This window comes from Ostrinia furnacalis, unplaced genomic scaffold, assembly GCF_004193835.3.
Source record: "Ostrinia furnacalis isolate ACB-3 unplaced genomic scaffold, ASM419383v2 OfSCF2378, whole genome shotgun sequence".
NCBI lineage: Eukaryota > Metazoa > Arthropoda > Insecta > Lepidoptera > Crambidae > Ostrinia > Ostrinia furnacalis.
The window spans coordinates 507,549-534,588 of NW_021132617.1; the positions used below are offsets into that span (position 1 = coordinate 507,549).

A 27,040-nucleotide genomic window follows, 5' to 3' on the forward strand; every position below is an offset into this window, starting at 1 on the left:
TTGACATAACATTAATACTAACGGAAGGAAGCCATTTCTCAACGTCTCACTATTACACCTGGACACGCCAGTCGTTCTGTCGACGTTCATCAATAAAATTCCTAATCAACGCTTTTTTGTGATCTTAAAAAAGTAAAGGTAAATTAAATAAAACAAAATTGTTATTGTATTATAATATATTACCAAAATAGGTACTCGTACTTACCTCCATTCATAAAAAGGAGCAAAATATCGATTAAATTATATTAAATTACATTAAAAACTACTTACGAACATTAAAAACATACCTTATAGTTATCTCAAAAATAATAATTTACTAACAAACATTCCTGCAAATACAACTAGACTGATATTATGTAATTTCTGTAAAATTATCCGCTATCATTTTGTAGCCGTACGAAAACATTTCAATTCATAGTGGAGGTAGTATTGTTCGTTCAAATAATTGCTAAGCCGAAACTGCTAGCAATTAATTACTACTAACCGTTGTAAAACATTCACTTACACGAATCACAAGGAATTTCCCTAGAAACTTGGTCCACAATGTATAAAATCACAATATTAGACTACTTATCACACTATGAAAAAGAAAAAAATAGTTTTTTAGTCAAACCAAAGAGTTTTTCGAAGGCGGAAGACGACTCCACAGGATATGAACACAGCGACGATTGGGCAAGTTGCATTATAAAGCAATATTCTAATACTTAAGTCTGTACAGGGGCCTTAACTAATAACTTCTACAAACCCTAAGCGTATTTTTTAAAATCCTATTAACTTTTCTTTACCTGTAGTTTAATGGATATCTTGTAAATCAGAGGTTACATTACATACCGGCCGTATTCCAAATCTCTTTGGTTAGATACATGTGTAAAAACTTGCCATGTTTTTTATGACAACAATGTCCAAACATAAAGCTATTTTATAGACAGAGAAAAGTCTGTTTTTATTTCCGTTGGAAACAGTTATTTATTAAACTAGCGTAACAACTCACACAAACTTACTCTACAATATGTTGTAAACATTTGGAATATTCGATTATTTAGGCTTAGACAAAACAAATGAAACAATATTTATAACAGTAAACAATCATAATTAATTACCGTGTACTCACCTTTTTGTAAATGCGGACTGGCCCTAAAAAATTTTCAATTCTTGTTAGATGTTATGTTGGCTGATGTAAAGTGCCATAGAACCAATACGCAACAATATTTGTGTATTCAAGAACGCATTAGACGAAATAGAATCGAGATTCGCTTGTAAATACACCTTTTTCATTATGACACCATTCATGTAATTGTTAAAAGTATCAAAAAATATTGATCTGTTACACCCTGTCATATTGAATCTGGTGTACACAGCCCTTTCGTGGTAAAACTATGATGAGAAAGCTGTCATTTTCTCCCAAGAAACAATCTTACTCATGTTTGGATAAGTAGATCTATTTTTCTAATGAGAAAAGGCAACTAATCATAGCATAGGTGTATTACCACGAGTGGACTAAGCCCGTATTCACAAACATACCACATTCGTAATACACGCAAAGAACATAATTACTTGGCAAAACTCAAGTCTTTTTATTAAAATTGTTCAAGTTCGTAATATTAGTTTTACGACTTGGAGACTGTAGTCTCCAAGAAATATCTATATTTCTTCACGATTATCTTGCATATTCATGATCCCGCGGAAAGGCCAATAATAACCATCATTAATCATTATGTGAAACAAAAATGTAGCTATGCATCATTTACCATACCTTTTTATCTACGAGGCAGGTGTTCCCAACAGTCGTTTGTGCTATTATTAGCTATTTTAAATATCAAACGAACGAATAAAGAAAAAGGCGAGTAAAATGTTCAGTAAAAGCCGTGTTAACAAATGCGGGTAGTGTTTGCGTTTACGGGGATATAGATGTGCCTAGAGCGAGATTGTGTGTGTGTGTGTGTGTGTGTGTGTAGTGAGACTAGCTGGCGCGCGCGGGTTCGGGCGCGGGCCGCGCGGGCGGCGGCGCCTGGTACTTGCCTACGGGATACATGGGGCGAGGCTCGATTGTTGATACCGCTTCGAATCTGGAAGAAATATAGGATGGGTTTAGTAATTTGCATTATGATTTGGGGTAAAATATGATCAAACTATCGGCCAACTAAAAACGGTGGTCTGCGCCTAGGCTAAGAAAGTGGTTACGTAAATTATGAGTATTGCAAGATTGACTGCTGTACAGTCAGCGAAAGTGCGAAGACCTACATTCAGCACGACCTACAAAACCAAGTAACAGTTGTCTGATCGATGAACTTATTATTATTTATCGATATAGCCAGCATTATTATTTATCATACAAGACACAGACATATTTACAACTGTCCCCAAATCGACATTAATGTAAGCAAGATTCAAAAATCATCATTGAAATTCAAAGGTCTTCTTAATGACATTATCTACTATATAAAAATAATAAGTCGGGTTTTCCTCCCTGACGCTATAACTCCAGAACGCACGAATCGATTTCCACGGTTTTGCATTCGTTGGAAAGGTCTCGGGCTCCGTGAGGTTTATAGCAAAGAAAATTCGGGAAAAGGGGGTAAAACGGGATCCACGCGTACGAACTTCATAAAGATAACAGGATGGCGCTGGATTCAGGCCACTCATATAAAAATCTTTGGGGGAAGCCTATGTTCAGCAGTGAATGACCTTTGCTTTGGCGTATCTAGGGTTCTTATTCAGGGGGGCTTTTTCTGGCCCCTGTCATGGACATTAGTATCACAGCTCACTAGTTTAGTACTATCAACTACCATCTTCGAATCGGTAGCTCACATTCTTGTTGCTCGCGTGCTAACTCCCTGAGACACGGCTAAAGCTCGGCCGCGCAAAAACGGCCGGCAGTAAACCCCGCTAGACAATTAGCTAGTAACCAATGTGCTCACTTGTTGCTCTTGTACTTGTCGGGTATGGCCTGGTAGGGCTGCTGCGCCGCGTGCGAGTGCGCACTCGCCAACTCGCGCCGACACGGCTCCAGTTAGGCCGCGCTGATTCCCGCACGCCGCCAAAAACGACAGGCAGTAAACCCCGCTAGACTACCAATGTACTCACTTGTTGCTCTTGTACTTGTCGGGGATGGCCTGGTAGGGCTGCTGCGCCGCGTGCGAGTGCGCACTCGCCAACTCGCGCCGACACGGCTCCAGTTAGGCCGCGCTGATTCCCGCACGCCGCCAAAAACGACAGGCAGTAAACCCCGCTAGACTACCAATGTACTCACTTGTTGCTCTTGTACTTGTCGGGGATGGCCTGGTAGGGCTGCTGCGCCGCGTGCGAGTGCGCTCGTGCCAACTCCCTGAGACACGGCTCCAGTTCAGCCGCGCTGTAGCCCGCGCACGAGGCTAGCGCGTTTGGCCACGCCACTGCTAGACAATTAGCTAGTATCCAATTGCCAAAAACGACAGGCAGTAAACCCCGCTAGACTACCAATGTACTCACTTGTTGCTCTTGTACTTGTCGGGTATGGCCTGGTAGGGCTGCTGCGCCGCGTGCGAGTGCGCTCGTGCTAACTCCCTGAGACACGGCTCGAGCTCAGCCGCGCTGTAGCCCGCGCACGAGGCAGAGTAAATACAAATGAGTAGGTCATCTTCATAGAAACGCCCGAGCGCGGTTTGTATGTGAGCGTGCGCCAATACGTATGCAGCGCGCACGCACACACTGACAAGATTCGGGGCAACTCACCGCTAATCAACGCTAAATTTTGTCAGTGTGTGCGTGCGCGCCGCATACGTATTGGCGCACGCTCACATACAAACCGCGCTCGGTGCGTTTCTATGAAGATAGGTCATCTTCATAGAAACGCACTCATTTGTATTTACTCTGCACGAGGCTAGCGCGCTCGGCCACGCCGCTGCTAGACAATTGGCTAGTAACCAATGTACTCACTTGTTGCTCTTGTACTTGTCGGGTATGGCCTGGTAGGGCTGCTGCGCCGCGTGCGAGTGCGCTCGTGCTAACTCCCTGAGACACGGCTCGAGCTCAGACGCGCTGTAGCCCGCGCACGAGGCTAGCGCGCTCGGCCACGCCGCTGCAAGGCACGACGCGTGCGCGCGCGCCCCTGAGCCCACCGCGTCGTCTGTGGGGAAATTAAAAACATCTATATTGAAAACAATAATGTGTTGCTCCTTAAATGCCACTTCATGGCATTAATTATCCGTACCAGTTTGCTATGAGGCGAACATTTGGTAAGTTTTGAAGGTTGGACAGAGGGGCACTAGTGACAAAAGACATTGAACAACATGCTTTTAACACGCACAGGTGTGTAAGCACAGCAAGCATTATACAGTTGCTAGCTCATGAAGTAATGAAAAAACCTAACCTAGAGCTATGCCAACTATACATGACGCCATTAGTGAATGTGCTGTTGAATGGATTACATCCATAAAACCAAATACTACACCTTTGCCCGTTTTCACCATGAGTCCCTAATTTTTATGTGACCCCTATGGTAACACATAACGAGAATTTTGTTTTCATAAGGGTTACTTAAAAAATTAAGGATTGATGGTGAACGCGGGCACTAGACTTCATTTTTCAATTTCCAAAAAGACAAAAAAACCACTTCAGCCAACATTAGTCAGTTACATCCATAGACATAAAAACTTACCATTGACCGGGCGGTCCTCCACGGTTGAATCAGTTTCGTCCGCAGCGCAGCGCTCGCACAGAAGACAATGGCGGGCGGTGGCCAACGCGCTCGCCGCGATAACCGACGGCTTGAACTGCAGGAACGGGTCCGCTTCCAGAAGACTCAGCTCTGCGATGTACTGTTGGATATTATGTTTATTTTAAAAGTTGTACAAAGAACTACTCAAAGGGTCTGATGCAGAACAAACTCTTCAGAACTTACATTTGTATAGAAAAGTGCGCATTTGGTGAAATGCTCATCTATTTGTACATTTTAAGATGTAAAAAATAAGTCTACTCAAAGGGTCTGATGCAGAACAAACTCTTCAGCCCTTACATTTGTATAGAAAAGTGCACATTTAGTGAAATGCTCAATAAGCAGTCTATATTCTCAACTTAGANATCAGCAGACTCAACTTAGATTTTGTTTTACGAATATGAACAAGTGTTTCAGCAGAATAAACTGCAACTTTGAGATTAGTTCCAAAGGCTTTATGTAGGTAGGTAGGTCATTACCTAGTTTAGAGAGGTTGTTACATACAAGATAGCTGATTTTAAACTGAATTTAAATTGCGATTGCAGTGAAATATCTGCCTTGTCATACATAAAAAAAAATTGCAAACCTTTTACATTAGCACCATTACTAATAAAAAGGTTCTAAAAAGATAATACAATACATTCTACAATATTCTATTAGCTTTTAGATAGAATACTTACAGCTGCCAAATGGAAGGTCTTCTTGGAGAGTCCATTAGAGATGCAGTAGTGAGAAAGGAAAGCCAGCGATGTGGGCGTGGAGAGGTCGAACGACAGCACCTTCAGGATAAGATGCTCCATGCGGAGCACTTCACGCTTCGTGTAAGTATCATCGGTGATGTACACAAACTCTGACACCTCTGGAGGGTACACCTCTTCATATTTCCTGTTGCACAAATATATTTCGTTACATATTTGCCAGTATTTCAAAACAAATGATAAAAAAGACATTAAAAATGGCAACTGCAAGTATGTAAAGCATTAAAGAATTTTATCCAATAATGATACTTACGCAGCAATGTATGTAGCAGCTGTACCAACAAGTTGAAGCTTGGTGCGGACCACACTCATGTAGGACAAGAACCGATCGACATATGAGACAGCCAAGTGCAAGGTTTCACTCTGCTGTCCATACTCGTCGCAGACCTCGACCAACCAATCAATTAGGATTGAGCGCATCATGTGAGTGATGTCAGGTTGCTTACGCATATAGCGAGGATTTGCTCTGTTTTTTACCTAAAATAAATTGAAAAAAGTATGAATATAAATGTTTATACTACTACTATAATCTTAATAATTTTACACAATTATTATTTTCTTCATAAACTAGGCATAATTATAGTTTGTATACTGTTTATAAATATGACACAAGGACGTAGTCAAGCCTCAAGACTTATGATGTACCAAAACTATTATAATTAAATTTTGAAAAAAATGACTCCTAGAGTACTCACTTCAATTTCCCTCATGTACTCGTATATATCCTGCCGATACTCCACAACATGGAAGAACATTTCACGGTCAGTCTGTGCGGTGGTAGCATCTTCATCTTCATAGAGACTGTCAAGTATTTGACTCTCATTTTTGGAGATGGACATCGATAGGATGCTAGAATCCACCACGGACATGGGAGACTCCACATCTTTCTTTTCTTGTAAGGGTCTGAAAATTACCAATGTACCTCAAATAACCTAAAGACTCAAATGTCTAAGCATGACATGAATCCAGATGGCCTATAAGAAGTTTAAGTAGGTAGGTTGGTAATCTAGATGGCTAATGCTAAATCTTGGGCAATGGCACATTTGTACAGGACATAAATCAATATGAAGTTAAACTATCACATTCCAATTTGTCATAGTAATCAGAAAATACCATAAAATAAAATACCATGAAAGTAGGGTTATAATGGAAACCTCTTGTGAAAATATACCATTTTTTAAAATTAAGTTGGAGGTATTTTTGACAAACTAACCTTTTTGGAGGTGCATCTTTCTGCCAATCTGATTGATTCTCAACCTGTGCACAGATAGCTTTCACGTTTTCGGCTGCATTCTTGAAGAAGTTATCCTTCTTGATCTCTTTGGTCCCAAACTTGAACGGCTCGCGTTTCTTCACCTCCGCCTCAGACGGTTTGTCTTCATACACGCTGAACGCGCGAAATTGTGCAACAGGGGGGACAATGTTCTTCTCATTCTTAATAAGACGTACCGTCCTGTTCTCATCTTGAACTTTAGTAGGTCCATTCGTCAATCCAGGCTGAAACAAACAAACCGTTAAAATAACCTAATCGCAAAAGAAACGGTCAAGACGGTATGATAAGTTAAAGAGAAAATCTACGTGGTCTATGTGGATCATTAACGGAATACATCAAATGAACGCGGAAATACAAAAAGCATAATTGAAAGTTTACTCACAAGTTTTATATTCCGGTTCTGGTTACACGCGAAGTGGCTAAGGTCGACGAGTGCACGCCGCTGGTTTGCAGCCGAAAATACGTCAGCATTATCTTTTCGAAGCCCGAGAGCTGAATTTTCTTGATCTTCGTGAATTCTGAATGCCATTGCTCCTGCTTTTTCGTTTACACTTTACACTACCAAAATACCAGATCAGCTAATAACGCAGGCCGCGAGAATGGCAGAAGATGGCGACCAAAGCAGATATACGGATAACTAGCAAATCCAGGAACACATTCTTCTTGAAATAAAGCGTGTACAATACAAAAATGAGATGATTATTCCAAAATCACCCTCAAAAACGCTACGATAGCGTCAACGGACAACAGACATTTTGGCATTTTCAGCTGTTGCAGTTTACGTTGCTCTTTTGTCTATGATATTTCAAAAATGAACCAATAGGACATCAGTAAATCTTTTGTCTATTGACAATTGGCGGCTCATAAAATAAGGCTTAGGCTATATGTATGCAGATCTAATAACTAGTAACGTTTACGTTATATATAAAGTATAGCCTGACCAGGAACATAAAAACCCTGGCATAGAGGCGCGTCAATTGCATTTGATAGTGCAACACTGAGTACAGTCGTACCTGTGTACCGTAAATTAATAGGCTAACTTTATGTATCAGGATTCTGGATTACGGGCTAATTTGATATTTTCATAAATTTACGAAAAAATATTATTATATATTAACCTGGTTTAAATAAATTAAATGAAACCATCAATCGAGTTAGTAGGATTTATTTTATTATTCGTCAATAATCAAATTCAGAACTTGAATATTCAACTGCAATGTCTGCTCATGAACGCTTCAAACTCGGTACTTCTTTCCAAATTCCATAAAATTCAACACTTAGAAAGTGACAAAAAACTTTAAAATAGGTAGTTGAAACAAACCACAGCTAATTTTCATAGTGGACTGTACTATACGATAAACATGGCAATAAGTGGTGACTGAGTTTGTTCCGGCGTTTCTTCTCAGCACTTGCCATATGTTTGTCTCGAAGCGCTGGTAGGGCCCAAAAGATAAGGAGACATGTAAAGTGCCCCATAAGGGCTACCTTTTTCTTTTTTTATTATTTTCTATTGACGTTCATAAGTGCCACTTGTGGTCTAAACTGAATAAATATTTTTGATTTTGATTTTGATTTTGACATGTCAGTCAATTTGACAACCTTTGTCGGAAACATTATTCAATGAAAATATTGTCCGAACCCTTAGTATTTCTCTTCGACAAATACTTTAACACATTGTGAACCACTTTTCTTTCACGACTATAAAAATATTTTAGCAATTTAATTCACAAAATCAATTGCGCACATTTAAAATAAAGTTTGTTTACACTTTGACAGCAATAGACTGACATGCAAGGTGACATGTCAATGAAGTTTCCAGTTACTGTTGCCATTAAAAGAAATTAGTACCATTAGTTTTCCGCAACATGGCGAGGGTTTTTATGTTCCTGGTCAGGCTATAAAGCCCGACCAGGAACATAAAAACCTCCGACAAAGGTTGTCAAATTGACTGACATGTTTATCATATAGTACAGTCCACTATGAAAATTATTAATTATTATAATAATTGTTTCAACTACCTATTTTAATTTTTTTTGTCACTTTCTAAGTGTTGAATTTTATGGAATTGGGAAAGAAGTACCTACCGAGTTTGAAGCGTTCATGTGCAGACATTGCAGCTGAATATTCAAGTTCTGAATTTGATTTGGTGAATAATAAAATAAATCCTACTAGGTCGATTGATGGTTTCATTTAATTTATTTAAACCAGGTTACCTATAATAATATTTTTTCGTTAATTTATGAAAATATCAAATTAGCCCATAATCCTGAATCCTGACACATAAAGTTAGCCTATTAATTTAACACAGGTACGACTGTACTCAGTGTTGCACTATCAAATGCAATTAACGCGCGTCTATGCCAGGGTTTTTATGTTCCTGGTCAGGCTATATTAAAATATAGATGACCCACGCTGAACTGTCCCACCAAACTCAATGACAGGGGGGCGCTACCATCGTTCAACTGTATTGTTTCCAACATGGCAAAAATCGGAACCAGCGATTCGGTATAGACGGTGGCGCCCCGCTGTCAATGTCATGCACAGCACAGTTCAGTATTTTGGAACATTACTTTAATTAACTTAAAAGCTATAAAAAAACATTTAACTACATTTTTAAACTTAAAATAAAGCCTAGATAACTGAAAAAAGTTTTTATCAGTCCCAAAAATGTGAACTTTATCGCCACTTGAAATAATTATCAAACTATTTTTTTCTTCTAAATCTGAAACTCAAGCAGCTCTTTGAAATATTATGCTGTTGTTGATCGCATAGCCGAGAATATTCCTACAGTTGTCCGCAATATCGTAGTAACGTTGTATGTTACCAATTCCACAAATACCGTGTAATATCGTGTAGACCTAGCTTTAGAAAACGTCAAGTTGACGTTTATGTTATCAGCATCAGCTGTTTTTGACAGTTACAAAATACACGTAAAAATGCTAATGAACTGAAAAATTAAATTAAAATTAAATATTAAAGATAATATAAGAAAATAGAAATAAAATATCTCTAATTCACTGTGTAGGTATAGTCGTCTGGCATCTTTGTTGAAACAAAGGTCTTTAATCCAGTGTGGTGTAAAAAATGATTTTGAAAGCATCAATTTGTTTATTTCTCTTATTTTTCTGTAATAAATGTTCAAGCCTAAGAGAATATAGTAAAGAAGATATTTTACGACTAAGGTACGTGTTAAAATCCATATATTAATTATGTGCTTTGGAAATATGCAAATTATTGCTACTCCATAACCTCACTGAATATTATTAAACAAATACAAAATACAGTACTTACAGCTGTAAGAATTAACCGCTTAAACCATATTAATCAAGTTTCAATTTATTTTAGGGAGGAGGTTCGTGAAATGTTTCAACATGCCTACGACAGTTACTTACGGTACGCATACCCTTACGACGAGCTCCGTCCTCTCAGTTGCGACGGTGTCGACACGTGGGGGAGCTACTCTCTAACGCTCATCGATGCTCTGGACACACTCGCCATAATGGGCAACTACACAGAATTCAACAGAGTCGTAGATATTCTACTTCAGAAGAAGAACTTTGACTCAGATATTAATGTGTCTGTCTTTGAAACCAATATCAGGATTACAGGAGGACTTCTCAGTGCTCATCTACTTTCTTACAAGTAAGTCCATTGTAAATAGAAGCTATTAACATTAGCCATATTATAATGGTTTGTCACTTATCACTTTGAATCTGGCTTCTAATAATCGTATATCTGAGACAAATAGAAACCCATTTCATGTAGGGCTAGTGCCTACAGACTTGTAAAACAGTTTCTGTATCTTAAAATTGTATTACTTCGAACTAGTTTCATTCTAAAAACTGGTGGTTGAAATGTGTCTGTGACTGTAAAATACTAATTATTTTCGTCACATAATAAAACTTTTTTTTCTATTAATAAACAACTTATGACTGGTAAAATATTTGCAGAACTGGTGCAAAATTGGAACCCGGCTGGCCCTGTAATGGCCCACTCTTGCGATTAGCAGAAGATGTAGCCCAAAGGCTGATTGCAGCATTTGACACCACCACGGGCATGCCTTACGGCACCATCAACCTAAGGTCTGGAGTGCCCCCTGGGGAGACCAGTGTGACTTGCACAGCTGGTGTTGGGACCTTTATTATTGAGTTTGGCACTCTGAGCAGGCTCACTGGAGATCCTTTATATGAAGAGGTACTGGAATATTTTTCTTCGTTAATTGATTTAAAGTGGTTGAAGATCTATTAACATAAATAATTAATTATTATCCTTGGACATTTTACAAGCCATCTAATCCTAAACCAAGCAAAGCTATGTGTACCTGTCATACAACAGAAACTAAGATACTAACATCTGATTCCATATACTCAATACAATATTTAGAACATTATAGGGCCCTGTATGGCACTTTGTATACTTTCTTTAATGAGTAGTTTTTCTCTGCTATTGGCATAATTAAATCTATCTTTGCTGTTTTAGGTTGCACTCAATGCATTAAAAGCACTGTACCACCACAGGTCTCCAATAGGCCTAGTTGGAAACCACATTGATGTCATGACTGGTCGATGGACCGCACAGGATGCTGGGATTGGGGGTGGAGTTGATTCATATTATGAGTATTTAGTAAAAGGTAAGGTTCTTTAATAACTTAGAAATCTCTTTGTCCCCAATTTTGGTAATTTTTTTTTGAGCAATGTGGCGCTTGCGTACGAAGGACAGCGATATTACGCTCATGATGTCCGGATATCTTAAACCTTAAGATGCTATGGTTCAATCTCTTTGCGTAGTTGCTCCATCCTCGTCAACACACGCACGTCGCAACAAGGTTGCAATAAAATTGTGGCTTTCGATTACTACGAGGTTCACAGAAGATCCTTCCCCATTTTTGTCACTGTTATTTTGTCAGTCAACAAACTCTTGTATATTCCAGGTGCAATTCTACTAGAGAAGCCGGAGCTGATGTCGATGTTTCTGGAAGCGCGGCAGTCCATCGACCGGTACCTGCGCAAGGACGACTGGTTCGTGTGGGCCACCATGCTGCGCGGCCACGTCACGCTGCCCGTGTTCCAGTCGCTGGAGTCCTACTACCCGGGGCTGCTGAGTCTGATAGGTGACGTCCAGGGCCGTCTTTAACCTACTAGGGGCCCTGGGAACTTCAGGATCAACGGGGCCCTTTTCATCTTGAAAAAGGTTTTCTTTGAGACCAGACGGGGGCCCTCTTGATCGCGGGGCCCTGGGCACGTGTCCAGAGTTCCCAGTGGTAAAGAGGGGCCTGGTGACGTCACACTCTAGCCGGTGTCGATGGTTCTGGAAGCGCGGCAGTCCATCGACCGGTACTGCGCAAGGACGACTGGTTCGTGTGGGCCACCATGCTGCGCGGCCACGTCACGCTACCCGTGTCCCAGTCGCTGGAGTCCTACTACCAGGGCTGCTGAGCCTGATAGGTGACGTCACACTGGTGTCAATACGGTGTCATGCTGATATCTTAATACACAGCTGGTGACCACACTAACCAGAGTAAAGTACCAACTCTTGCTGGTGTAATAATCCAGCTGTGTGAACTCCCACTTGAGTCATGCTCCAGCTGATGTCATACTCCAGTTGGTGTCCTAAACTTCAGCTGGTGTAATTTTCTAGCTGATGCCTTAAATCCAAGCTAGAGGCATCAAAGCTAGCCTCAAGGTTCGGAGAATAGGAGAGTGCACTATTTCAATATTGTTCGACCGTTGAACTATAAGTAGTATTTTTTGCAATAATTTCGCAAACTTTACCTCAATTTCGTGATTTCATTTGTCAGAGAAGAGAATTATTTTAGTGTCATTACTTATCTCCCAAATTCAACCCCACCTTTTGTTACCAGGTGAAAGCGACACTGCCATGCGTATAATACACAACTACCACAGCGTGTGGAAGCAGTACGGCTTCACTCCTGAAGTCTACAACTTGGGCACAGGCGAGGCGTCGACCGCTCGTGAGAGCTACCCGTTACGGCCTGAGCTGATTGAGTCTATTATGTACCTGTATAGGGACACTAGAGACCCTATACTGCTGCAGATGGGAGAGGATATACTAAGGAGTATACAGCACAGTGCTAAGACTAACTGCGGTTACGCTACGGTAAGTTAGATTAATAATTAATTAGCATCAAAGTTGATAATTAGCATACAAAGTTGAAATGTAGAAAAGCCTCTTCTACTTCACAACTTTGTTCACAAAATTCTGACCAACTGTTCTACAACGATACATTGTTTCAGCTATAAAAGCTTAGTTATAGCTTCTTTGATCCTTTTAGGTATTACCACGTTACCACGTATAGCTAATTGCATAAATTTTTTGATAAGAGCTATACCGACTACTCCTTGCTTCTGAAACATCGTATTATATCGACTGAAAAATAGTTTTTGGTGTTACTTCGCCAATAAAACATTTCACACTAGTTAATACCATTGAAAATGCCTTTTTCAGATAAAAGACGTCCGCGACCACCGCAAAGAGGATCGCATGGAATCCTTCTTCCTAGCCGAGACCACCAAATACCTATACCTTCTGTTCGACCCGGATAACTTTATCCACAACCCAGGCGTGCACGGAACAGTCATAAATACACCCAACGGGGAATGTGTGGTGGATGTCGGCGGGTACATATTCAACACAGAAGCCCATCCTATAGATCCGACAATGCTGTATTGCTGCCACGAAGCGAAGCAAGGGTGAGTTGATATTATAGAACATGTATTTATTTATAGACATCTAGACACAAAGGCTATTAAAAAAAAACTAATGTACAAAACTATAGCTAAAATGTTTTAGCTAACAGTTAGAAAAAAAAACCATTGCCTTATAGCGCCGTTTAAACTCTTATCCTCAGCAGTCCATAAACGCAATCGAGCCAAAATCAAAACTTGTACTTTTTTGATTTAAAATAATGTAAGACTATGTATCAAGTCTACTTACTGCCTATAATTTTATGTATGTCTTTATTTTTCAGTATAAATATAAGTGAAGTACACAGAGTCTACCAATTACTTGAAGAAGAAGACAACATAAAATTCATGACTCTAATTGAAGCGTCCGAAAATAAAAAGAACAATAACAAAACCGAAAATGTAAAAAATACGGAAGAAGTTGTCGANGCCCGTGTTCCAGTCGCTGGAGTCCTACTACCCGGGGCTGCTGAGTCTGATAGGTGACGTCCAGGGCCGTCTTTAACCTACTAGGGGCCCTGGGAACTTCAGGATCAACGGGGCCCTTTTCATCTTGAAAAAGGTTTTCTTTGAGACCAGACGGGGGCCCTCTTGATCCAGCAGTTCAAAAGTAACCTTCTGGCAACACTGGCCACCAGTCCTGCTAACCAGGGCTGCTGAGTCTGATAGGTGACGTCACACTACGGTGTCAATACGGTGTTCTGCTGATATCATAATACACAGCTGGTGACCAACCAGAGTAGAGTGCCAACTCTAGCTGAAACTCCAGCTTGAGTTATGTGAAGCATAAGCTGATGTCATACTCCAGTTGGTGTCATTTTTAGCTGATGCCTTAAATCCAAGCTAGAGGCATACTCCAGCTGGTCTCAACTCTAGCTAGTCCTAATCCAGCTAATTTAAATAAAGCTAGTGTCAAGGTTCGGAGAATAGAAAGAAAGAAAAAATGTTCATTCAGTATCATCGACAATACACTTACAACAATACTTAAAATTATTTAATGAATAGGTAATTACAATGATACTGAAAAGATGTCCGCTCAGCATGGTGTCGTAGCATTTCAGTAGATAATGCCACGACACTGGTCTTCCGTGGAGAGTGCACTATTTCAATCTTGTTCGATCGCTGCACTATAAGTATTTTAATAATTTCGCAAGAACCTCAATTTCGTTACTTCAATTTATTAGAGACTTCTTTTCGTGTCTTTACACCTATGCCCCAAGTTCAACTCCACCTTTTGTCATCAGGTGAAAGCGACACAGCCATGCGTATAATCCACAACTACCACAGCGTGTGGAAGCAGTACGGCTTCACTCCTGAAGTCTACAACTTGGGCACGGGCGAGGCGTCGACTGCTCGTGAGAGCTACCCGCTACGGCCTGAGCTGATTGAGTCTATTATGTACCTGTATAGGGACACAAGAGACCCTATCCTGCTGCAGATGGGAGAGGATATACTTAGGAGTATACAGCATAGCGCTAAGACTAACTGCGGTTACGCTACGGTAAGTGAGATAGCATTTTTTGTTGAAACTTCTACTTCTTTGTGAAAGATTTGGCGGTTTTATTCTTGTTCTTAGTAATTTTGATTCTGTATTAACTGTTTAATAAATCCCGGCTTCAGTTATAACAAGCTTAGTTATAGCACCTTTGATCCTTTTTCGCACTACTACATTTAATATGTATCAATTTCAAAATATATTGGATTTATAATGGAAACTTTATCGACTTTCCATGATGACACTGAAACATTTTTTTGCATTACCTCGCAAATTAAAAACAACACTTCTCCAATAAAACATTTCATACTAATTCCATTAAAAAACCTTTTCCAGATAAAAGACGTCCGCGACCACCGCAAAGAGGACCGCATGGAATCCTTCTTCCTAGCCGAGACCACCAAATACCTATACTTATTGTTCGACCCTGACAATTTCATTCACAACCCGGGCGTGCACGGAACAGTCATCAACACGCCTAATGGGGAATGTGTGGTGGATGTCGGTGGGTACATATTCAACACAGAAGCCCATCCTATTGATCCTACAATGCTGCATTGCTGCCACGAAGCGAAGCAAGGGTGAGTTGATATTATAGAACATGTATTTATTCATAGACGTAGACACAAGGGCTATTCAAAAAAAGTAATATAAAAAACTATAGCTAAAATGTTTTAGCTAACAGTTAGAAAAAACATTGCCTTATAGCGCAGTTTAGTTTAAACTCTTATCTTCAGCAGTCCATAAACATAATCGACCCAAAATCAAAACTCACCGAAATTAGACTTGTACTTTTTTTACATTTAACATAACATAATTTTATGTCTGCCTATAATTTTGTGTAAATATGTCTTTATTTTTCAGAATAAACATAAGTGAAGTACACAGAGTCTACCAATTACTCGAAGAAGAAGACAACATAAAATTCATGACTCTAATTGAAGCGTCCGAAAATAAAAAGAACAATAACAAAACCGAAAATGTAAAAAATACGCAAGTAGTTGTCGAAGAAACTAGTAATGTGACAACTGAAGGAGTATTAGTTGAAAACAAAATAGATCAGAATCAAGTTCTTATAAAAACAGAAACGAGAACCGGATATGTTAACATTGATGGTACTGAAAGAGAGAATATTATTAACGAATCGAGTTTAACTGAAATTGTAAAAGAGAAATTGTCTAAATATTACAATGGTTCTCTTCTGCTTGCTGAAGCGGATGATTCTGAAACTGTAACTGATGAAAATTCTACAGATACTGATAAGCCGGTAGATAAAGATGTTGAAGTTGATGACATAATTGTAGCGTCGCAAGATCCTGATACCCTCCAACCACCTAGTTCGAGCAGAGCGAAGGAAGCGTACAAGCTATTGCCCAAAGCAATTCAAGAGTTTTTGAACAATGATTGGAAAACGAGGCCAAAATGTGAACCTCAACGCATTTTGGAGCGAATCCGAAGAGAAAACAAGTATCCAGAACACATGGATGTTGACGCTTATGAATTACTGCTGACGCCAGCGCCATCTTTCCTGCAAAGGATATCTTTGGCTGGTGAGTTTTTGAGTAAAAAGCAAATGCAAACGTAAATTACGGATTTTATTATGGGTGATACAATTTTATTTGTAGGAGCTGTGTAATTTAAGTTATTTAAATGTTGTTGTTTTGTTAATATAACGCAGAAGACTGAATCAGGTGGTTTTATTTCAGTTTAATCTTTAGTTAATATACCATCCCTCTTTTGACTTGACTTTAAGCATCTGATCATAACTAAAATCATCACCGGCTTGTGGTGTGATTATTAGGAATATCAATGGATATTCTCAGTCGAATCTTCAACTCTCACCCATCTATGAAGCTAACAGGGTAAACGGATGCTCTGCCTCTGCTACTGTGTCTGCTACCTACGTCTACGCCTTAACACAAATGACCTTTTCCTCTTTGTTAGAGGATGTAGAAGAATAAGTAAATGACAGTAGGTTGTCACAGGACAAGTGACAGGTTTGTCACCAATCCAAACATACCTATCAGAATGTAAAGCCAAAATTATTGTGAGAGTTTGTTTATAACAACGTAAAAATGCTGCCTGCTTTTCTTTTGGATGCAAATGTACGGCCAACGGATACTGGGAAAGCGTTGGAGTGTATTGTCTGGCGGGCGGAGTACTTTATGCCTAACCCCATAGTCGTATCATGTCCGATTTGAAAACTACCCCATCGGAAGAAAATACACTATCTTCAAAAGGATATAAACTAACTAAATTCATCGGTGAAGGCGCATACGCTAAGGTACCTAGGTAATTTTAAATTCGAATAAATCAATAAGTTTTCTGTTTAGTGTATACGCTTAACGAGAAGTGTTCTACTACAGGTATATTTAGCAGAGTATTCAGGGAAAGATGATGCTCATAAGTCAATGCTCGCGTGTAAGATAATCGAGACATCAAAGGCACCTAAAGATTTTGTCGTCAAATTCTTGCCGCGCGAGATTGACGTGTTGATTCGGTTGAACCACCCTCACCTTGTGCATACTCACAGCATATTTCAGAGAAAAACCAAATACTATATTTTTATGCGATTCACTGAGAATGGAGACCTTCTGGGTTATATTTTAAAGAACGGTTGCGTATCAGAGAACCAATCCAGGGTGTGGTTCCGGCAGTTGGCTTTGGGACTACAGTATCTCCACGAGTTGGAGATCACACACAGAGACATCAAGTGTGAGAATATTTTGTTAACGGCAAACTTTAATGTGAAACTGTCGGACTTTGGTTTCACGAGGTCTTGCGTGGACGAAGATGAAACACCGATACTGAGCGAGACCTACTGCGGCTCGATGTCCTATGCAGCGCCGGAGATTCTACGCGGCAAGCCTTATTTACCGAAGCCGACAGACTTATGGTCCCTGGGGGTGGTGTTGTTTGTGATGCTCAACAAATCGATGCCGTTCGATGACACTCGCATGCGAAAGTTATACGAGCAGCAGATGGGCAAGAAGTACCGGTTCAGATCGCGCGTGGCCAGCATTCTCACTCTAGAGTGCAAGACCGTAGTGAAACATTTATTAGAACCCGACCCCGGGCTTAGACATACCGCCAATCAAGTTCTCAGTTCTGAGTGGATTGCTATGGACAGCAGACTCACGTGTAAGTTTTGAACATGACAAAGAAGTGGTACTTTACCGACAACCATTAAAAATATTAATTATATTTTAGCTTTGAACGCAGTAGAAGCAGCAGCGCTAAAAAAGGCAAAAGAAGAGCGTCGTAGATTGTCTGACGTACACAGGAACCCTCCGAAAAGGCAAGGAGATATTTATGAAGGGCCAAATAGGGATTCCGTGTACAGGGTAAGTGAAGCTTAATATTTTCTATTAATTGCGATTCAATTAATAAAACATCTCAATCTAATAACTAATCATTATTTTATAGGCCAGTGAAATGCTAAAGTCTCTCGCAAATGTGACAGCTAAACAAAAAAAAGCTGAATAGATGGAGGGTAAATCCAAGGTAAGAAAGGTTAGCCTGAATTTCTAAGCCAATTATTAACTATTATTAGTNCTAGCTTTCCGCCCGCGGCTTCGCCCGCGTGGAATTTTGTCTGTCACAGAAAAACTTTATCACGCGCGTCCCTGTTTCAAAAACCGGGATAAAAACTATCCTATGTTATTTCCCGGGACTCAAACTATCTCTATGCCAAATTTCATCAAAATCGGTTGCGAGGTTTAAGCGGGAAAGCGTAACAGACAGACAGACAGACAGAGTTACTTTCGCATTTATAATATTAGTTGGGATTATTAGTAGGTCATAATTATTTACGAATGCAAATTAGTAGTAAATATAATATGCCTTTACTCTTCGGACTTTCGCAATTATTATTTTTACTTTAGGATTCGCTCTCGAATCTATGAAAACTATGTTAATCCAGAATAAGGAGTAGTCTAATAATTAACATACGGAATAGACCTAAGTGAGTTGTATTAAACAATAGTAGTTCAATTCCTTGCAGTTTCATATCGATGACGATTTAAAATTAACTGGTTCTGAACAATTAACGCTCGCTACTCGTGGTTATAAGATGATCAAGAAAGTCAATGAAGGCTCATATGCTAAGGTAAGTTATACGAGGCAGAGACTGATATCTAATTCTAGACACGTTCTAAAATAAATTATGTATTGTAACATAATATTACTCTCTGCTAAACCTGACGCATTCTGTTGAAACCAAGTTATAAAACTTCATTGGTTTTTTATTATCCACAGGTCTACCTTTCGGAGTATAGAAATCCAAATAAAAATGACAAACTTTCTGTGCTCGCCTGCAAGGTGATTGATACCAACACAGCTCCCAAGGATTTCGTGAAGAAGTTTCTGCCAAGAGAAATAGAAATGCTCATAAAACTGAACCATCCACATTTGGTGCACACGCACAGTATTTTTCAAAGAAGATACAAATATTTTATTTTTATGAGGTATATGGAGCACGGTGATCTCTTAGAGCACATACTTCAAAAGGGGGCAGTGCAGGAAGATCAGGCCAGGATATGGACGAGGCAGCTCGCCCTGGCCATCCAATACATGCATGAGCTCGAAATAGCTCACAGGGACATAAAGTGTGAGAACGTTCTTCTTACGGCTAACCAGAACGCCAAGCTATCAGATTTCGGTTTCGCCAGACTTTGTGTGGATAAGAAAATGAAAGATATACACAGCGAAACATTTTGCGGATCTTTATCTTACACTGCCCCTGAGATACTACAGGGTGCTCCATATTATCCGAAACCGACGGATGTGTGGTCCTTGGGAATAGTGCTCTACGTCATGCTGAACAGAGCTATGCCTTTCGAGGATAAGCACATAAAACAACTTTACCAGGCACAGATCAACAGAAATTGGAAGTTTCGTTCGCGTTATGTGGACACTATATCTGATAATTGTAAGCGTCTAGTGACTTTGATGTTGGATCCAAATTACCAGAGCAGGATCAAAGTTGACCAAATCATTCATAGCGAGTGGATCGCCATGGACTCTAGATTATTAGGTAAAACAAATATAATAGTATGCCTTCCGTATTTCTATAGTCACACAACATACTATCTTTACTTTACTTTTGTAATATTTCAGAATGGACGCCTCAAGAGACGTTGGCATACAAAAAGGCGCGAGAAGAAAAGAGTCAGCTCCAAAGGAAATCTGAATCAAATGCCCAGGACAAGCCAGATAAAGAGGTACCATGTCTTCCAGACACATCTCTAATGAAAAATACTTTTGATGTTAATGGTTCCTCGTCTTCATGGTAATTATTTTTCATGTGTGGAATAAATATGTGCATTAATGAAATTCTGCATGCCTTTTAATAACGCGAATATATTTTTGTTATTACATGTCCCCATATCCGAAGTTTCTTTGAAATAGATCTGCTGATCTAAATGTAATACCGACAGTGGTAATAAAGGGCGTCTATCATTGTCATTCACGCTTCTTTCTTTACAGATACAGCAACTCTAAACCTGGGTTAACTCAGTAAATTCTAAATTAATGGCACGTAAGTTTTCCTGTGCTAAACTGAATTAACAAACGCCTATAGTAAGTACGAAACAATATTCTGTCCTCTTACAATGTTTAGGTTCTCTACAGCTCTTCAGCATCAGAGTAAATTGCATAAGCATGTAGTACCTCTTTCTATAAACCAAAGAGTGCCAACTTCATACTGGCGTATGGCATAAGATGACAATGACGTAAATACAAAAATGAAAATGAAGTCGACAATAGCTTAAAATTTTTAATTTGTCCAAGAAATCCAGTGTATCAACATGATAAATAAATAGTTGTGACTTGTTCGCTGTGATTAACAACATTATGTTACGAATAAGAGCAAAAATGAAATAATAATGAATGGGAAAGTGACATAAATGGGTCCAACGACCGAAAAAGTAGACCTTAGCACAACACAATCAGATTTAGTCGTTCTTCAAGAAAAAGGGTTTATATTAGAGAAAATAATAGGGGAGGGATCTTATGCTAAGGTAATTTCTTTATTTACTAAGAAATATCCAAATACAAAAAGCAGGACGATAATATAAGTGGTAGTGGTCTTATCGTATGTTTTCATTATAGTTTTCATATAATTTCCTTTGCAGGTTTATAAAGCAACTCATATGGTCGATGAGACCCGGCATTCAGTACTGGCGTGCAAAGTCATCGACACAGCGCAGGCTCCGCGCGACTACCTCACTAAATTCCTGCCTCGCGAACTCGACGTACTCATCCGCATCAACCACCCCCATGTCGTCCACGTGTCGAACATATTCCAGCGGCGCGCCAAATACTTCATATTCCTACGGTTCGCCGAGAACGGAGACTTGCTCGATTTCCTCACACAAAACGGACCCGTTCCGGAGAATCAAAGTAGGCTGTGGATGAGGCAGATCATCTCGGGGATTTACTACATACACACTTTGAACATAGCGCATAGAGATTTGAAGTGCGAGAACATATTGATTACGGCAAATTACAACGTGAAGATAACGGATTTTGGGTTTGCGCGGATCGTGCGACAGAGAGACCGGGATGTTTTGAGCGAGACGTATTGTGGCTCGCTGTCGTACGCCGCGCCCGAGGTGCTGAAAGGCGTGCCGTACCTGCCGAAGATGGCTGACATGTGGTCCATAGGCATCATTCTTTACACGATGCTCAATAAAGCGTTGCCCTTCAACGAGACTTCAGTGAAGAAATTATATGAGAAGCAGGTGAGATTTTAGACGTAGAACAGGGTCGTATATTTCTACTGCTTAGTATTATTCTTATTGAATGGGCTTCTTATTAATCTCGCCCTAAGGGTATGATCACTGATGGGACGAGCTTGGGACCATGGGCTTAATATGAGTATTCTAGTAGATGAGTTCCAGTTTACTACATTTCAACACACTATGATTACGTTCGATAAGTAGCCATAAATAGTAGCAATTCAGTTCTCTATCAGTAAGAACGGCGTCGACCTTGAGCCCTATACACAACGTTTCATATCTTCGATGATGATGATGAAGTTGCTTCTACCCAGGTGATGCGCAAGTGGCGGTTCCGCACGAGCGTGGTGAACCAGCTGTCGACGGAGTGCAAGCAGCAGGTGACGGCGCTGATGGAGCCCGAGGCCAAGGCGCGGCCCACCGCTGGCAGCATCTTCAGCGGGCCTTGGATCAGCATGGACCCACGGCTCACCAGTAAGCCGCTTGCTTATCTTCCGTTTGTTTCAGCCAAATGACGTCCACAGTTGGACAATGGCCTCCCCAAGGATTTCCATAACGGTCGGTTCTGCGCTGCCCGCCCGCATCCAGCGAACTTTCTTATCTTTACTCGATTGTAACAATATCGTTCGTTGCTAATAGGCGTATCTCTTGTGAGATAAACCAATATGAATATGTAACGTGAGCGACGAGTGGGTGTGAGTTCGGCCATCGACATCATTCATGATCGTCATCATTCCAGGCACTTCTGAACATAGGCTTGCTTCAATGATTCTAGATTGGCTGTTTGGAAGTGACCCGCGTCCATAGCCTTCCTAAGGTATAAAGGATATACCTTTATTTTTACACAATCATTACAATTATAAGTTGCTGTTATACCTGTTTCAATATAATTTCTTGTTTGTAACATGTGCTTCGTATATCGACTTTTCAGAACTGACGTTTTTGGAAGAATCTCTGCTAAAGCAAGCGCAAGACGAGTCGCAAAAGAAAGAGAGAGATGTCGATGAAGAAAGTGAAGTAGAGAGAATAGCGGAACTGCGACGCAAAGGTCGAGGAAAAGGTCCGTATTTTATTTATATTTATTTGTATAAGCGGGGTTAAATACCTCTTTTATACTTTAGAGAATGTTATTGCATATTTGGTTTCTCTTTTTAGAGGGTCTGAAAGTACTGAAGAACATTGAAACAAACTACCCTAAATCCCAGCAGTTATTTGAAAGCAAAGATTAAAAAAACAAGAATTATGTCCATTCAGTGTTTATTAACTCTTACATTTTATATTTATGACTTTAAGTTATTGTAAAAATTATTTAATACATTATTGTACAAATGATTTTGTTGTTTCTATAATGATATACGGGCGTGATAATAGTCACGCGCCGGCACTTACAAAGTTATGGAAGACAAGGGTCCATCATTAGGGTATACATATAAACGTTTGGCACAGCGTGTAAGGAACAGGATTGTGGTAATCTAAATCATTGATAAACTTTTACTCTTACAACTAGAAATATGTTGTGCTATCGTTAACGCTAATATCATCAATGAACATACAAATTGTTCCTTGTATAGATGACCCACGCTGAACTGTCCCACCAAACTCAATGACAGGGGGGCGCTACCATCGTTTAACTATATGGTTTCCAACATGGCAAAAATCTGAACCAGCGATCCGGTATTGACGGTGGCGCCCCACTGTCAATGTCATCGACAGGACAGTCCAGTATTTTGGAACTATAGCTATAAATTATTGTCAACAGTAACACAAACTGGCATCGATCATGATTTCAGTTAAGTATACCACAAAAATTCATCGAATAATGAATTTTAGGTATATCATTTTCACTCATTGTTAATAAGCTCGCGAATCGATTTTAAGAAATTCAACTCGGCGGAGAAACTGTTTTTATCACAAAGTTACTGAGAAATAGAGCAAAGTTTACAATAGGTCTAGCACTTAATTGAGTTATGCCCGTTTTCACCATCAATCCCTAATTTTTAAGTGACCCCTATGGTAACACTTAACAGGCATTTTGTTGTCATAATGGTCACTTAAAAATTAGGGATTGATGGTGAAAACGGGTATTAGTGTCTGAGGTACGGGAGCGGCACAGGAGGGTGTTTTTGAGACGTCAAACGTCTTCGGACTTCAGATTGGTATGCTCTATCACGTCATAATTATGTCAATGTCACCCCTCTGTTACGAGAGCCTAAACCTCAGACACTAACTCAGTAAAGCGTAGACCTAGACCTTACAAAACAACAAGTATGTAAATTGATGATATAACACAAGTGCGTTTTATGTCTTAGGACATTATCTCCCGCTAAGATTTTGTTGTACTAGTACATTATAAATTTTTATATTTCAATCAAACATTCTAAACAACACGACTTGAAGATTAAATGACCAATACTGTTTCGTCTCCAGTTGAGACTACTTTGACTTAATTCACTGAGAAAACTAGATATTTTGTAATTCGCTTAAGAGCGATCAATGTTATTTTTATTACATAATTAATCTGATTTATAAATACACTCTTCAAAACACTAACAAAGAAAACTCTTAGAAAAACAACACGTAAGTTGTCTATACTATTTATAGTAATACATCTTAACAATATACTACAAGAAAGATATTTGCAGCAAATAGAAATGAGACCATATCAATATTGTCGGTTTTCAGTCATTTTCTAATAAGCTACTTATTATTTAAATGCGCTAAGTACAGCTCAAAACCGTATGATTATAAAATCTATCAAAACGTACCTATCAAGAAAACTGTTTTTAATTTTATTGTAATATTCTAAGTGCTATGAATTCGTGTATTGCCAAACGTCGACAAAAACCGTTAAATATTTGGAATGTCTATTGCTTTCACTGATCCATTTATAAAAATCTCATTTCGTACAATACACATTCAACCAATAAATAGAAAGCTTTTAAAAAATATATTTCATCGACTTAAAAATCGCTACAAAATTAAAGGTTAATTTAAATATCTTTAAAATAAATATTTAAGAGGTTCTTAACATCAACTAACAAACCGTAATTTGATTTTTGGCAGTAAGACTCGAATTTATTAGTTAGTCATATTACTCGTTATAAACACGATTCAATGATACACACAGTCCCCGCGCTACCGGCTTCACTTGGTCGTGCACTGACTTGAAAATTGTTGGAAATTTAGCACCGTTTTTATCCAAATTCACTTACACCGATTGATACAACGCGACAAGGTTACTTTGTCGATGGTTATTTGCAATTTATATAAATTAATGTCACTTTTACTTATTCGTACTGGTGAATATCACTGGAACGATTGTTATTGGTCCTTTATAAGGCTTGCGTGTCAGATGCAACGTGTAGTGGCCATTCCGTGGCATAATGAAACCTGAAAGAGGTACACGTTTTAATTGTAACTAGTAGAATTCTAAGTATAATAAAGCTGTTCAGAATACAAATTGAGTCCAGAACGCCCGTAAGTTTTAAATAAAGCTAAACAAACACTTCACGGGGCTCGCGAGACACCTGTGACTCTTTCTTATCTCTTTCTCAAGCGAATATATGAGTGAACAATATTTCAATTCAGCACATCCTATCTAGTACAGTTCAGTCTGTTTTTTTTTTTTGCAACATCATACATATTTCCATGTGCTGTCGTTTATAATTTTGTACATAGAAGCCTGTAGTACCTCTAGCATGAACAACTTTCGTTTTCGAATCGTTTGCGTATTCGACAAAATTTGATACTCAATCTTCGAATAGTTCGAATTAAACAATAATGTAAGAATTTTGATTCTCAAAATAAGTTTCGTGCAACCATTTCTCATGCTAAGTTCACTTTACGACACGTTCACAAAGGCGCTGTTGTAGTTTTGGTACTCTTGATGGCGATTTGAATACTCAAACGATTAGAAAGTTTTTCGTGCTAAAGCCTGGTCCGTGAGCACGTAGAATTTTGTCCCCAAGCTTATTTACATTGCTGTCGCGACTGTGCGACGTGCGCCCGCAGTGAGTGTGCGAGCGCGACAGCAACATAATTACGCGCGAGCGATAAGGATGGGTAGCTTGGGGTCATTGGACAAAATTCTACGTGCTCACGGACCAGGCTTTAGCTGTACTGATAGGTTAGTTTACCTACCGGTAAGGGGGCGGTAGGCGGCGCTATTGTGCGCGCGCGTCGTCACGCGGGGGAGAGACAGCCGACGCGACGCCCGCTGTTGCTGATTTTACTTTCATCGTCTGAAATTGTCGACAAACAGTTTTAGAACTATGCTATGTGATAGGAATATTGGGGAATTTAACATCGTGATTGTAGTCTAAATTATTTGGTGACTAAAAATATCTACTAAGTTCCTTAGCTGACCTTTAGATCTCAGCCAATTTCTCTGTTGAATGGCGGACAAATATAAAGTATGTCATTTTCGATCGAATTGAATAAAATTACTGCAGTAATTTGGCTTTTTATCTACCTTAAAATACCATTGAACACTTAAATTTTTGAAATTAATAAATTTTACTTAACATCATTCATAACTTACCGTTATTCTTGTATTTAGTTGTAGAACAATAAGTAAAAAACACCCACACCGTTAAGTTTCTAAAGGCTTACTGTCCGCTACCGTTGTTATCAACCCTGGTTAAATTTGTTAAAACCACAAACACCAAACGAATTCTACTTACTTTTAGGTGCAAGTATTCACAAATTGTGCGTTATTTTTCAAACTAAAAAACCTAAGCAACAAAATGAAGCTACTTTTTTATAAACTTACGCTGCAGTGGGACATGCCGTAGATAAACGTAAAATAACGAGGTAGAATGAAGTGCCTGCAGTTAACAACTTACACGGATATTTACAATACATTTAATTAATTACATGTCACGTACAACCGGCAGCAAATCAAACTATACATTTATCTTGCACAGTTTCTTCTACCGTTAGCTTGATTTGCCGTCGTTTGTACATAACACATCTAATTATTTGTCGTTCATAAAATGCTAAAATCAAACATATTACTCAACTAGCTATACCACAAAATAAGTACAACAGATCACTTCAACCATGAATTATTTCAAAAAGATTCTCCGCTTTCGAAAAAAAGGGCAATTTATTTATTAATAGGAACCAGAGGTGGAAATGGAAAATGTCTTAAAACAAAAATGCTGGCATTGATTGATTAAAAGTAAACTGATCGCCAATCAAATGTTGATGATCTTTTTCATTCTCCATCGTTTATTACTTTTTTTTTTCGGAAAAATTTTTTCAGAACCTAACTTGGTTCGGCTTCATTAAAGATTATTTTTCGTATTTTTAGTAAAATGAAGCCAGGTTGCCCGGTTTATTTTTGTTTTACAGGGTGTTAGGTAAATGGGTATAT

At 39.2% G+C, this 27,040-nt stretch overlaps 5 protein-coding genes across 20 annotated transcripts in view; 3 read left to right on the plus strand and 2 right to left on the minus strand.

The window, feature by feature from the left end:
• Positions 1 to 368: 368 nt before the first annotated feature.
• Positions 369 to 7,493, minus strand: Cyca (cyclin A). Its single transcript, XM_028307986.1, has 8 exons — positions 7,107 to 7,493; positions 6,665 to 6,948; positions 6,147 to 6,354; positions 5,705 to 5,928; positions 5,374 to 5,578; positions 4,637 to 4,796; positions 3,916 to 4,105; positions 369 to 2,066 (listed from the first exon to the last, which is right to left on the minus strand). The coding sequence occupies exons 1-8, from the start codon at positions 7,251 to 7,253 to the stop codon at positions 1,961 to 1,963; spliced, it is 1,524 nt and encodes a 507-aa protein (XP_028163787.1). The 5' UTR covers positions 7,254 to 7,493; the 3' UTR covers positions 369 to 1,960.
• Positions 7,494 to 9,662: 2,169 nt separating this feature from the next.
• Positions 9,663 to 16,610, plus strand: Edem1 (ER degradation-enhancing alpha-mannosidase-like protein 2). 3 transcript variants are annotated; one of them, XM_028308070.1, is made up of 8 exons: positions 9,663 to 9,906; positions 10,070 to 10,366; positions 10,675 to 10,918; positions 11,204 to 11,354; positions 11,655 to 11,834; positions 12,585 to 12,841; positions 13,190 to 13,434; positions 15,788 to 16,610. In XM_028308070.1, exons 1-8 carry the CDS (start codon positions 9,809 to 9,811, stop codon positions 16,506 to 16,508), a joined length of 2,193 nt encoding a protein of 730 aa, XP_028163871.1. In that variant the 5' UTR covers positions 9,663 to 9,808; the 3' UTR covers positions 16,509 to 16,610. The 3 variants fall into 3 exon arrangements, with proteins under 3 accessions (XP_028163871.1, XP_028163873.1, XP_028163872.1); XM_028308072.1 differs by lacking the exon at positions 13,190 to 13,434 and adding an exon at positions 15,260 to 15,504; XM_028308071.1 differs by lacking the exons at positions 12,585 to 12,841; positions 13,190 to 13,434 and adding exons at positions 14,673 to 14,929; positions 15,260 to 15,504.
• Positions 16,611 to 16,930: 320 nt separating this feature from the next.
• Positions 16,931 to 20,503, plus strand: LOC114355263 (testis-specific serine/threonine-protein kinase 1-like). 8 transcript variants are annotated; one of them, XM_028308007.1, is made up of 8 exons: positions 16,931 to 17,207; positions 17,290 to 18,064; positions 18,134 to 18,267; positions 18,350 to 18,427; positions 18,927 to 19,031; positions 19,181 to 19,958; positions 20,042 to 20,145; positions 20,411 to 20,503. In XM_028308007.1, the coding sequence occupies exons 4-8, from the start codon at positions 18,410 to 18,412 to the stop codon at positions 20,423 to 20,425; spliced, it is 1,020 nt and encodes a 339-aa protein (XP_028163808.1). In that variant the 5' UTR covers positions 16,931 to 17,207; positions 17,290 to 18,064; positions 18,134 to 18,267; positions 18,350 to 18,409; the 3' UTR covers positions 20,426 to 20,503. The 8 variants fall into 8 exon arrangements, with proteins under 8 accessions (XP_028163808.1, XP_028163811.1, XP_028163807.1 ...); XM_028308010.1 differs by lacking the exon at positions 18,927 to 19,031 and having other exon boundaries at positions 17,290 to 18,267; XM_028308006.1 differs by lacking the exons at positions 19,181 to 19,958; positions 20,042 to 20,145; positions 20,411 to 20,503 and having other exon boundaries at positions 18,350 to 18,436; positions 18,927 to 19,008.
• Positions 20,431 to 24,294, plus strand: LOC114355265 (testis-specific serine/threonine-protein kinase 3). 3 transcript variants are annotated; one of them, XM_028308014.1, is made up of 6 exons: positions 20,431 to 20,462; positions 21,058 to 21,666; positions 21,978 to 22,137; positions 22,595 to 22,723; positions 22,819 to 23,230; positions 23,401 to 24,294. In XM_028308014.1, the coding sequence occupies exons 2-5, from the start codon at positions 21,076 to 21,078 to the stop codon at positions 22,890 to 22,892; spliced, it is 954 nt and encodes a 317-aa protein (XP_028163815.1). In that variant the 5' UTR covers positions 20,431 to 20,462; positions 21,058 to 21,075; the 3' UTR covers positions 22,893 to 23,230; positions 23,401 to 24,294. The 3 variants fall into 3 exon arrangements, with proteins under 3 accessions (XP_028163815.1, XP_028163814.1, XP_028163813.1); XM_028308013.1 differs by having other exon boundaries at positions 20,449 to 20,503; XM_028308012.1 differs by lacking the exon at positions 20,431 to 20,462 and adding an exon at positions 20,527 to 20,943.
• The window catches only part of Liprin-beta (liprin-beta 1), a 49,841-nt gene continuing 47,070 nt past the window's right edge, over positions 24,270 to 27,040 (minus strand). For all 5 annotated transcript variants that reach the window (XM_028307999.1, XM_028307998.1, XM_028307995.1 and 2 more), the window contains exons 13-14: positions 25,804 to 25,904; positions 24,270 to 25,053 (exon numbers count right to left, since the gene is read on the minus strand). In XM_028307999.1, the coding sequence (XP_028163800.1) occupies positions 25,846 to 25,904 (59 nt within the window). In that variant the 3' untranslated portion in view covers positions 24,270 to 25,053; positions 25,804 to 25,845. The remainder of the gene's footprint in view (positions 25,054 to 25,803; positions 25,905 to 27,040) is intronic.